This window comes from Myotis lucifugus, unplaced genomic scaffold (assembly GCF_000147115.1).
Source record: "Myotis lucifugus unplaced genomic scaffold, Myoluc2.0 scaffold_3777, whole genome shotgun sequence".
NCBI classification, from domain to species: Eukaryota; Metazoa; Chordata; class Mammalia; order Chiroptera; family Vespertilionidae; genus Myotis; species Myotis lucifugus.
This window is the reverse complement of record NW_005874825.1, coordinates 1-12,369: the sequence shown is the minus strand read 5'-3', so window position 1 is coordinate 12,369 and position 12,369 is coordinate 1. Positions and strand designations below refer to the sequence as shown.

The 12,369-nt window shown below is 42.1% G+C and overlaps 1 protein-coding gene across 1 annotated transcript; it reads right to left on the bottom strand.

Annotated features, from left to right (window-relative positions):
• Positions 1–1,928: 1,928 nt before the first annotated feature.
• On the bottom strand, positions 1,929–10,786 carry LOC111824662 (leucine-rich repeat-containing protein 37B-like). Its single transcript, XM_023749206.1, has 8 exons — positions 10,738–10,786; positions 8,818–8,949; positions 8,436–8,563; positions 7,526–7,624; positions 3,722–3,759; positions 2,369–2,411; positions 2,178–2,287; positions 1,929–2,066 (listed from the first exon to the last, which is right to left on the bottom strand). The coding sequence occupies exons 1-8, from the start codon at positions 10,784–10,786 to the stop codon at positions 1,982–1,984; spliced, it is 684 nt and encodes a 227-aa protein (XP_023604974.1). The 3' UTR covers positions 1,929–1,981.
• Positions 10,787–12,369: the final 1,583 nt, after the last annotated feature.

Genomic DNA, 12,369 nt, shown 5'->3' with positions numbered 1-12,369 from the left:
TCCAACAGCATCCTACAGGCCGAGCAGTCCCTTAAAGGGAAGCTGCCTGACTCCCCCCAAGTAGAAGTCCTCTCTTCTTGGCTCCAACTTATTCAACGCACCCTACTATTCCTCAATGAGACCCACACCCTGCCCAACGTCTCCCACTGCTTTCTATGCACCTCTCTCCAAAGGTCTTTGCTGGCTGCCGTCCCACTCACGACTTCTCCAAGAACCCAAGGGAAAGGTGAATGTCAGCCTCCTGTGGCTGGCATTCCCCTTTGTGAACCTGAAACTCCAGAGCCCACCCTGCCCCCACGGATATGTTACCAGACCAGTAATCCAGTAATCGGAGGGCGAGTCACTTGGAACTGCACCCAGAACTACATCACATCCAGTCACACCAAGGCCAGCCTGGGTAACTTCTTTTGGTACAACGGCATCTTAAGCAACTGCATAAACTCCTCTGACCCCAGTCCTTGCTTCGTGGTCATGGTAGTTCCCCAACTAACCTTGTATGGAGAGTCGGAGCTCGCCTAGCTGCTCCCTCCATCCAGCCCCCGGGCCCGCTAAGCCACCTTCCTCCCTGTCACTGGAGTATAGCTACCTCCATAGGCCTTGCGGGGGGGGGGAGGGGGGGGTATCCTCAGGAATAGTCTCGTCATGGCTCAGGACTTTAATGACAAGCTCCAGTTAGCCCTGGAGTCCACTACTGCTTCTTTAGCATCCCTACTGCGACACATAACATCAATAGCCCAAGTAGCCCTACAGCCCAAGTAGCCCTACAGAACCAGAGCACCTTAGAAAGAGGAGGAACCTGCATATTCCTTCAGGAAGAATGCTGCTACTACGTCAAGGAGACCAGAGTAGTGGAGTAAAACGTACAGACCCTGACTAAGCTGAATGAAGAACTACATGCAGGACACTTCCAGGACAACTCTCCTTTCAGCTGGTTCCAAAGCCCCTTAGCTACCTGGGTCCTACCCAGGTTAGGGCCCCTGATTCTCATCTGTCTTTTTTCTCCTAGCCCCCTGCCTCCTCAAGTTCATCCACTCCCGGATTGCGGAGATGTCACGGGTGGCTGTGAATCAGCTCCTGCTTCATCCCTACACTCGGCTCCCCTCCGACCTGCCTCTACCTGACCCTGGCCTTTAAATGCCCCCCCCCAAGTCCCTGGTCAACTGGAAGTAGCCAGAATGAGTCGGCGTCCCCTATCACCAAAAGGCCAGGATGTTAGGTCTGAGAGAGCCCAGGATCAGATACATGCAGTCATGTGATGAGACAATGGACTTCCCCTGGAATTTCTCACAGATCAGCATGCCAGACACAGATACTGGCTTCTCCCTGACCACCCCCACACAGATACTGACTCCTTCCTGAATACCTTGCTGACCCTCTGCAGCTGAAACTTCCTCAGCTAAATACCTCAGCTCAGGTCCCCGCCCCTCACCCAACCACAGTATAAAAAAAGGCCCCCCACCCCCCGTTGGTGTGAATCCACGTGCCCTGTCTTTTGGGTACGTGGGTCTCCCGGGGATGCAGATATAACCCTTTTCTTTTCTGATTCACTCGACTCTTTATTTCTTACGCCGCCTCCTGAGCCACCTAACCTAACAGGAAGATTATAAGAGAGGGTTTCAAGTTCCAGCAAATGTTACTGGCGTGCTCTGTTTGGCACGCGAGCCAGGGCTTGCCCACCACTGCCCTATACCCCTGGGAGAGGAGGTGTCTGCCAGTTCTCAGGGACTGAATGTATTGGGGAAACAAGGGAGAGAAGACCTCTTCACCTGGTTGGACCACACTGCTGCTTGAGGAAGTATTGGCTTCCCCAGGGATTCCAGCTTCAGCCCTGCTTTTCTTGCCTATGGCCCTTCTCATTTGCATATAAATACTTGACTATTTACACTTTCATTCCTTACACCAATTCTAGAGGTAGCTATGAACTGACACATTTGCAATACATGTTTAATTAGGCAGAAGATGGCCTTGCTCTGTGAAGGTATCAGGCGCTAGTTTCCCCATCTGTGTCAGAAGCAGACTCGGACGTGTCCATCCTCCTTAAGGAATCAGCAGATTTACTCCGCTCCCTGGAGTAAGAAGAAGACAAAGGTCAAGGCTTTGACTCTTAAAAGATACAATTAAACTATTCATTATTTCCTCGTTTTAGATAAGAATTCTAAGTGTTCCCAATTATTTACGTTTTCAAGAACGGTTCCTGCTCCTGTGCCTTCTGCTCCCCCTTTTTGCTTTGCTTCCTGCGAAATACATGCTTCAGCGTAAACAACCGCCTGCTCCAAAATCCATGTTGCTAGAAAACAGATGGGGAGACATGAACTCTACATTTCCCCTGCTTTGTCCCACCACAGTAATTTGTCCTCCTCAAATTTACCTCTATATCAATGTCAGACGAAGATGTGAATCCGGAGAAAAGGCTGCTTGGAGGAAAATACATACCAACAGTTAGTGATTCATGCCATTCTCCATGTCTCTCACACATATAGTTCTGGTCTTATTCGGACTAATTGGGTACTTGGGTCTATATTCCTGAGCAAAATCACCACACACCTGGGCCCTTGAAAATGATTCCTTGCATGCTGGGCTTCCAATTCTCTGTGACAGTTTAAAATGGCCCTGCAATGTCTCTGGGGGACCTATGTATGTAGCTTCGCATAGGATATAGGCAGGATTTTCAGTGTGTTACTGCATTTTTAAGCATGTGCAGTGTGGACAAAAGGGATCACACCTAACCAGACAAGCTCAGGGGAGGTCTGCATGGCAGTCTTGCAGACTCAGAGACCTAAGGTAACCACAAAAGATGGTCTGAAAATTAAGTATTTAACTACACACAGGTTATAGTGGGTTCTCATGTCCTAGGCCAGTGTTTTCCCTGACAAAGATCAACTTAGCTCTTTACTGAGCCCATTTGTCTTCTTGCCTCTAAGATAACATATCTGTGAAATGTCTGGGTAACTTGTAAATTCCTCTTTTTTCTGGACCTTTCAGGGTGCAACAAATAGCACCAAGACATTCCCTCATTGTTATGTTATCAAGTTAATCGTCAACTGTTAATTATGTTGAACTGTCCTGTATCCATCTATGTAAAAGCAGCACATGTCCATCATTTCACTTTTTCTCCTATCCCAGAGGTTTTCCTGCTTTGCTTTATCCCACCTCCTTAATCTATCACCAGTGGATTTCATGTAATCCACCTACATCCCTTTCCTTTGATTGCAATGTATAAATACAGATGTAACCCGCCATTCTTTGGAGCATTACCTCAATTCCTAGAGGTTCTACTTCCCAGCATATGTTGACAGTTTGGCTCAAATAAACTCAAAAAAATTCTTTACAATGGTTTTTTTACGTTAACAGCAGCAAAAATTCAGCACTCTTTGGGGTCACCAACCTGCACCCAATCCTGCACCCAGCCCCTCCATTGGAGCACGCCTACCAACTCCACCACTGTAATGACAGAATGGCACACATTGCTCCTATAAGGTGACATCCTTCAGATGCTTGGTGGTTTTCAGATATGCATACCCTTGATGACCTGTGTAGTTTTCACCAGTGTCCTTAAAGTGAACACAAAGGTTTAAATCTCTTGACTTTCATGATTTTGTGGGGTTTTCTGACTCAAGTGAATAATTAGCCATTTTCTGAGGTCACCTCTGGCCTCTTACAGAAAGAGGAAGTTCCTCTCCTTAAAAAATTCTACTTTAAAAATCACCAGACCCATATTTACCTTGAGCTTCCCTTTATCTGTAGCTTCCTCCGAAAAATCTATTTTGGAAGAAAACGTCATGATTATTCAGCAAAATGACCTCTAAAGCTTTATTCCTTCTCTTTTAAGTGAGATGATTAATTTTTTGAGGACAGAAACTCTGTCTAGTCCTTTAACTCTCCCATAGTCCTAACTTAGGATCTTGCATGCAGCTGGCAATGCATTTTATTGGCTGTTTCAGATAACATTCAGCAGATAATTCCTGATAAAAACTCTTAGAAGTAGCAAAGAAAATGAAAGTGCCTACCAGAAACCTACACAGCAGGTTTGTTTTAGGTCAAGAACAAGAGTAGGATGCCTGTTATTACTGATACTATTCATCATTGTTGAGGAGGTCCTAATTAATTTAATAGGAAAAATGAAATACTGGAAGGAAAGAGACAAAACATATTTGCACGTGAGATAATGCACAACCTAAAAAGCCCAAGAGCATAGATTAAAATTTTATTCAGTCAGATGGCTAAATCAAGACATGCAAATCTCAACAGCTTTCCTACATACCACAAATAACTAATAAAAAAATGAAAGAGTCCATTTACAATATCAATAAAATGTATAATGGAATAAACTTAACAAAAAATGTGCAAGACCCATTAAAACTCTTCTGAAGGACTTTAGAAAGAATACACAAAGTGAGGTACCATGTTCCTAGAAGGTAGTAAAGATGCCAATTCTCCTTAAATTAATCTACAAATGCACTGTAATCCTATTCAAATTCCAAGATAAGTTTTAAACATAAACTGACCAACTGACATTTGGTAGAGAAAATATGCAATGAAATGTATGAAAAAGATAAAAAAGGAGGAGTTTAACTTCCAAAAAGGAGTTTAAAATGGAACAGGAATTATATAGTGACACAGGCCCTAGCCAGTTTGGCTCAGTGGATAGAGCATTGGCCTGCAAACTGAAGCATCCTGGGTTCCATTCTGGTCAAGGGCACATTCCCGGGTTGCAGCCTTGATCCCTAGCAGGGGATGTGCAAGAGGCAGATGATCAATTGTTCTCTCATCATTGATGTTTCTATCTTTCTCTCCCTCTCCCCTCCTCCCTGAAAGCAATATACATATATAGATAGATAGATAGATAGATAGATATAGATATATAAATATATATATATACAGATATATGTATATGTCTATATCATTATATATATATATATTGATACTGCTACTGATAAATTCTACTGGTACAAAACAAAGATAACTGGGTCAACAGAATACAGTCCACAGAAAGGTAAATTTCAGATCAGTGAAGACAGAATGAGATCTTCAATAAAACATGTTAAGACGATTGGATCTTCATGTAGGGGAATAACAGTCAACCACAAGAAAAGCAAATAAAACCAATGATAGTTTTTTTTAATTTGAGAAAAAAAAACCCAAATATTACAAAAAGGACTAGAAGAAAATATCAGACTACTTTCATACTGTGAGGTGACAAAGACCTCGCTAATAAAATCCACACCCTATAAACCAAGAGAATATCGACAGATATGGTGACAGACTGTCTACACACAGCCTACTCTTCACAGCCCTTGCCCTCTTCCACCCTAGATTGTCTTCTTCCTGTTTAATTATGGAACTCTTTTTACATTCAATAACTTAATCCTTAGTGGCTTTCATTGAATTTCAATGTTTCAAATATTCCCCAGTGTTCTTTTTTGTTGTTGTTAATCCTCACCTAAGGATATTTTTTCCATTGTTTTTCAGAGAGTGTGGGAAGGAGGGGGCAGGAGGGAAAAAAGAGACAGAGAAATAGGAATGTGACAGAGGCACATCAACTGGTTGCTTCCTGCATGGCAGGTGCCCTGCTACCCAGGTACCTGCCCTTGTCCTGGAATCAACCTGGGACCCTTCGGTGCTTGGACTGATGCTCTAACTACTGAGAAACAGCGGCCATGGCCTGTGTTTTTGTCTTTAAGGAGACAGAACAGTGGAGTAGGAAGCACAGACTTCGCAGTCAGGCAGAACAGGGTCCTGCTTTTGCCTTTGCCACTGGGAGCTTAAGTCCATCTCCATCTATGGGAGAAGGTGGTACTATCTTCCTCACAGGATTGTGGGGACTGAATCACTCATGTATATGGAAAAATCTTCATCCTGTGCTTGGCATCAACCAGTGCTAAGTTTGCTAATGGTGTCACAGACAAAGTGGTCAAATCTATCAAATTTCTGCCTGTGGTATCAGGCTCAAAAAGCTGTTTCCCACCACCAGATTATAAATATATTGCTTCTGTTTTCTTCTAGTACTTATACAGGTTCTATTTTTTTTTTTACATTTTGTAAATATGTTTGTTTAAGATGAGAATATAAATCTGCTATTATTTTCCCTCTCAAATAATTAGGTGGCTTTTCTATTCCCATTTTTCATTTTCTTCCACAGATTAGAATATTAAAATGTGATATTTCAAAAGTCTTAGGAACATATAGGTCTGAAGCCACTTGGTCTTTACACATCTCTGCTCTGCTCCATGATGTGTTCACCTAGGTATTTCTCTCTTGGGGAGGCACATTTTAAAAAATGGTTTACCACATTTTTAAGTTCTCAGGGGAGGGAACTGCCTTACTATTACCTCAAAGAAAAATAGTGACACAGCTCACAAAAAAACTAGGAACAGCATGGCTGGAAGACTCTGGGAAAGCTTCATGAAGAAAGATGAACCTGAGCTGGCTTTTGAGATATTCACCGGACTTCCCCAGGGAGAACACAATAAGGGAATTTTGATGGGCAAAGGCATTTAAAAAAGTGGGAATGGGGCTGGTGTGGCTAGGTTATGGTGTAGGGTGGCTTTGGCTGGAATGGAAGGCTGCCATGACTGTTGAAAGGGTAAATAAAATATATCATGTTGGATTTATGGGGTAGAGTCAAGATCGTCAGCTTACTAAATCGTTCTTTTAATGTCAGCAATCTGCCTGTAGGGAAAGTACACCATTATGTAATTGAACAAAAGGGACACAGACAAGCTCTAGGAACAGGTGACTCTAACATGACATGCTTTAGAGAAGCCTGATGCAGGATTTAGGTTGCAGTGTTTTAACTGAACCTACTAACACCATGCCTTACACACTGGAGGAGAAAGCTGCTAAGTAAACCTTAAGAATTGACAAGATCACACTTTTATCATTATGCCATGTTCCATCTGCTAGGGTGACATAGCTCCGTGAGGTTGGAGATTCTATATCTCTCCTCATTTTATCCAACAAAGTAAGAAATCAGGAAGAGAGTAATTGGTGAGTACATCAACTCAACCTAGTTCATTTTGAGTTGAAGAAATTTTGCTATCATATCAAATCTGGCCTATCAAACTTAAGTTTCAAAATAGTCTAGTGGCTGGTATGGCTCAGTTGATAGACCATTGGCCTGTGGACTGAAAGGTCCCAGGTTCAATTCCAGTAAAGGGCACATGCCTGTGTTGCGGGCTTGCTCACAATAAGGGCCTTGTAGGAGGCAGCCCATCATTGATGTTTCTATCTCTCTCTCCCTCTCCCTTCCTCTCTGAAATCAATAAAAATATATATTTTCAAAATGGTCTAATGGCTTGTTATCTTGATTTCATTTTCAGAGATTTCTAGGAGTGGGCTTCCTTTAGACATCCCAAGAATATAATTTGTAATAAAAAAAAGAATAAAGCATATCTCAGTGCTCATGAATAAAGAAGAGTATCAAGTAGGAGTAGACAGGACAGTGGCTTTGATTTTCAGGTTGTGGGTTCTGAACCTCCTCAAAGATGGACTATATATTGGAAATCTGAATTAACTGTTGTCTTACCACAAGGAGACAGAAAACTACAAAATAAAACGTTGTTACTGCAATCACAGGTGATGCAATGATGATTTCCTTCTTATATCTTGGCACTTCTTGCCTGAGCTAGAAGGAGGAGGAGGAAGAGGAAGAGGAGGGAGAGGAAGAGGGGAAGGTGGAGAGGGAGGGGAAGAAGAGGAGGAGGAGGGTGAGGAGGAGGAGGAGAATGAGGGGGAGGAGAATAAGAACAAGAACAAGAACACCAACAACAACATTAAAAAAAACCCACAAAGATATGGAAAGCATAAAAACTATTCTCTAGTCTATTCTAATGAATTGCTAGCTATTCTTAACTACTACTCTAAAACCCCACCTTTCCACATGGTTCTTAAGCAATATACCAAATCTTATAGGTTTTTAAAGAACATACCACATCTGATGCTATGTAATCTGATCATTAGCATTTTCTTGTACAATTTGTTTATTTTAGAATTTACGTCCTCTTCTCATCTACCCTAGGAACAGTGGCACAAATCTCTAAATGAGCAAAGTGGAAGATCACTGTCTAAGCCAAAGTCACATGATCAAGACACGACTGAGAGGAGGTGCTCCTGGTCTTCCTACCTGGGTACTTTCATGGCATGTCCTAAATCAGTGATGGCGAACCTTTTGAGCTCAGCGTGTCAGCATTTTGAAAAACCCTAACTTAACTCTGGTGCCCTGTCACATATAGAAATTTTTTGATATTTGCAACCATAGAAAAAAAAAGATTTATATTTTTGATATGTATTTTATATATTTAAATGCCATTCAACAAAGAAAAATCAACCAAAAAAATGAGTTTGTGTGTCACCTGTGACAGGCATGTCATAGGTTCTCCATCACTGTCCTAAACTGACTAAAAGCCCAGGTCAGGTGTTTCAGGACCTGTCCTTACCTCATTAGACACCCTCTCTTCCTGCTTCTTGAGGGTTTGCATCCTCTCATCTTTCCATTGTTCCTCATCCCACTCTGAGTTGGATATCTTTACTTCCTGCTGCTCAGTGAGCAGTCTCATCAGAAGGCCTATTCCAGAAAAGAGTTTCCTCGGTTAATTTTTGAAACTTGAATGGTTAAGTTCAGGTTTAAGAGAAGGATTTCATCTGTTGTTTTTCAAATGATTCAGGGACATTTCTGCATCATGTACATTTGAAAGAGGCAGTTTAATGAATGGTAATAAAGTTGATTCTATATCTTCTAGATTTCCCTCCAAGAAATGAGGCAATTGGTAATTTAGTGCACTATTAACATCACTTTTATCATTAAGTCTAGCTGCTCACTCATAATGGATGCGGAAGCGTCCCTATTTTTGACTGAGGATGCCCTCTCTGGCTCAATGGTCAGCTCAGTGCTGGTGTCCTTCCAGGCCTGTAATGTGTTCATTAGCGGTCCTTCTATTATGAGTTCTTCATCTGTCAAAAAAGAAGAAATGGCATTTGATATTGAAAGACTCACGGGATGGCTATTTGTCAGTCCACAGCCATACATCCCAGTCCAATATATAGGGAATCAGCAAGTATCTGAGTGCCATTTGTAGAGGAGAAATATAAACCCCAACTTACATCTATGATTGTCGACAAAACAAAAGGAGAAACTGTCTCTTTTTTTAAAGTGATTATTTACTTAGAGCATTCCCTAGCATGACATATGGTGACTATATTTAGGATTATTCCATTGGTCCCCAAGGGCCAACTGCCGGTTACTGGAGGAAAGCCAGGGCTGGAAGACCCACTCAGTTAGACGCTCTGCAGATCTACTGTGAACTCCTCACATTCACGCACCCATCCTGTCCTGCTTCAGATGCAGAAGGAGCCTGAGCCTTCCTCTCTCCACTCTTCAGGATGCTTGTGTTCTTGCTACCATCACAGATGACCACGATTAACACCCATGGCTAACACGTCCTCATCTGGACCCACCCTTCTCCACTAACCCACCGATTCCTCACTTGGGCCCTGCCTTCACATATGCCAGCCCCATAACAGACGGCTCTATACAGAAAAAACAATATGTCTACCCTCGCTCTGTGCTTAAGATTTAGGCAGGCATCTGGGATGTACATTAAGAGACTTGCCAGGTTGTGTACCACTGTGGAATGTTCTATGGAATAATACTTGGGGTTCTAAAATACATAAGGGAAAAATAACTTTTGTCAGATGCCTACTTTGCTATCATTTCATGTCATTTCTTATATTTTCAGCTGTACTTGGGGAACCATCCAAAGATTCCGACTGTGTGAAGGTCCAGTGTACCATTGTGCAGCTGGTACACAAGAATTTTCAGAAGAATTAAAAGCATTGCTGGTGGTGATAAGGGTGAGAGAAGGAGGTAACGTCCTGGGAAAGAGCATGGGCTTGCGGAGAGCCCCAAACTGGGAGCTGGAGACCTGGGCACGAGGTGACAGCTGTCAGCCCTTTCTGGTCTTGTTTTCACTCTCCTTAAAAGGAGATGAAAATGCCTGTTCTGCCCACTGTTGGTGCAGAAGGGAGTAATATCATTGGTCAAAACATTGTTTTGAAAAATAAGCAACACTGACTCTATATCAGTAGCACAGATCACTGATAGAAACTTGTATTTAAGCTATCTGGGCATGAAAGCACATTTGGGAAGTTATCAAGTAGCTGCCAATAAACCTAACGTGTAGAAAAATACTTAAAAGCACACGACTGTTCGGTGGATAGAACACCTTGTGCTTCAGAGCAAGGTCAGAGTTGCACATCTAAAAAGAAAGAGCCCTCCCATGCCTTAGAAGGGCTGGGTAGCAGCTTCTGGTGATGGATCCAAAAACTCTCAGGTTCCAAATAAAACTTACATAAAACAGCATCATTTGTACTCTTTTCATAAACTTGCAAAAACAAAATAAAAATGTATCAATATCTGTGTACACTGCAAAGGGAAATTGAAACCTAATGCATACAAAAGAGTTTACAAACTGTGACACACTAATGAACAAGTTCTCATTTGGAAGCAAAGCACCCAGCAGAGAGCACAACACACGATGTGGCCATTAATGGAAATACCCTTTCCTTCATCTGACTTTTAGCAAAGAGAAGTTCTTAAAATTTTAGAGTTGAACTCTGAGTAAATGAATAAAAATAATACAGTTACTTTATTTGCCTAAAAATGTATTGTCATTGATTACAAATAAAAAATGAAAACAAAATAAAAATTAAAAAGTTTATCATCAGGCAATTGAGACTCACCACAAGGTGTGTCGGTCACACATTCGGTCTCACAATTCAGTTTGACCATCTTGGCAACAGCCTCAATATTGTTTTTAAATTGGCAGAGGCAGCAGGCCAAACGGTTAGGTAAGATACTATAAATGGAAACATACAGAATTATATTAGTGACAAAGGAGTTACTTGGAAAATAGTTTTTTTTAAAAACTTAAACATGCACCGACTGTATGACATAGCCATTCCAATTTCAGGCACTTATCAAGAGAAATTGAAGTATATTTCCATAAACAGACTTGTACATAAATATTCACAATAGCTTTATTTGTAATAGTCAAAAATTGGAACAACTCAAATAGCCATCAATGTTAAAAAATACTGATATATCCATTTTTAATGGAATACTATTCAGCAATAAAAACACATTGATAGGCAAAACAACATAGACTAAACTAAACCTATATAATAAAAGACTAATATCCAAATCGACCAAACTGCAGAACGACCAGTTGCTATGATGTGCACTGACCACCAGGGGGTAGACGCTCAATACAGGAGCTTCCCCTTGGTGATCAGTGCACTCCCACAGAGAGAATGCCTCTCAGCCAGAAAGCTGGGCTCATGGCTGGTGAGCACAGCGGTGGTGGTGGTGGTGGCGAGAGCCACTCCTGCCTCCAAGGCAATGCTAAGGATGTTCAAGAGCTAGCTTAGGCCCACTACCTATAGGGAGCTGTCACTGGGCATCCACCAAGATCTGGGCTGAGAGACACTCCCCCGCCCCCCCTCCCCCCATTGCACAATTTTCATGCACTGGGCCTCTAGTCTTAAAAGAATCAGCTGAATAAAGGAGGCCAATTAGAAAAGAGTAGATACTATACAATTTCATTTATATAAAATTCTAGAAAATGCAAACTAACCTATAGTAACACAAAGCAGATCAGTGTTTGCACAGGAATTGGGGAAGGCAAGGACGAATGGGAAGGAAGAATTATGAAAGGGACATGATACAGCTTTTTGAGGTTATAGACAGTTTGATTTTAATGATGGCTTTGTGGTGTGCAGGAGGCAACCAATCAACCAATTGATATGTCTCCCTCACATTGATCTCTCTCTCTCTCTCTCTCTCTCTCTCTCTCTCTCTCCCCCTTTTATCCCACTCTCTTCCTCCCTTCCACCCTCACTAAAAATCAATAGGAAAAATATCTCCTGCTGAATATTAAAAATAGACAAAAAAAAAAAACCCACAAAAAAACAGTCCAGCCTGCCGGTGTAGTTTAGAGACTAAGAATTGACGTATGAACCAAGAGGTCACAGTTGGATTCCGGGTTAGGGCACAGGCCTGGATGCAGGCTCAATCCCCACTAGGTTACATGCAGGAAGCAGCTGATCAATGATTCTCTCATCATTGAGGTCTCTCTCTCTCTCTCTCTCTCTCTCTCTCTTTCTCTCTCTTTCTCTCTCTCTCTCTCTCTCACTCTCTCTCTCTCTCTCTTTCTTTCTCTCTCTCTTTCTCTCTCTCTCTCTCTCGCGGCCCGCGCGGCAGGCGACCTGGAGGAGGGTCTGTCGGGCTGTGCCTCTTTAAAAAAAACAAAAAATATATATTTTTTTAAAACTTCGGTCTTCACGAAAACTTTAAAGAGGCACACCTTGGAAAGA

What these genes read in the sequence shown, in the direction of transcription:
- LOC111824662 (XM_023749206.1), bottom strand. Translation starts at nt 10,786, where the DNA reads ATGGTCAAACTGAATTGTGAGACCGAATGTGTGACCGACACACCTTGT. An exon ending in AAGAGAGGGTGTCTAATGAG is followed by an intron (nt 7,625 to 8,435) that starts GTAAGGACAGGT and finishes TCCTCCTTCTAG; the next exon opens with CTCAGGCAAGAAGTGCCAAG. An exon ending in CAGATAAAGGGAAGCTCAAG is followed by an intron (nt 2,412 to 3,721) that starts GTAAATATGGGT and finishes TCCTCCAAGCAG; the next exon opens with CCTTTTCTCCGGATTCACAT.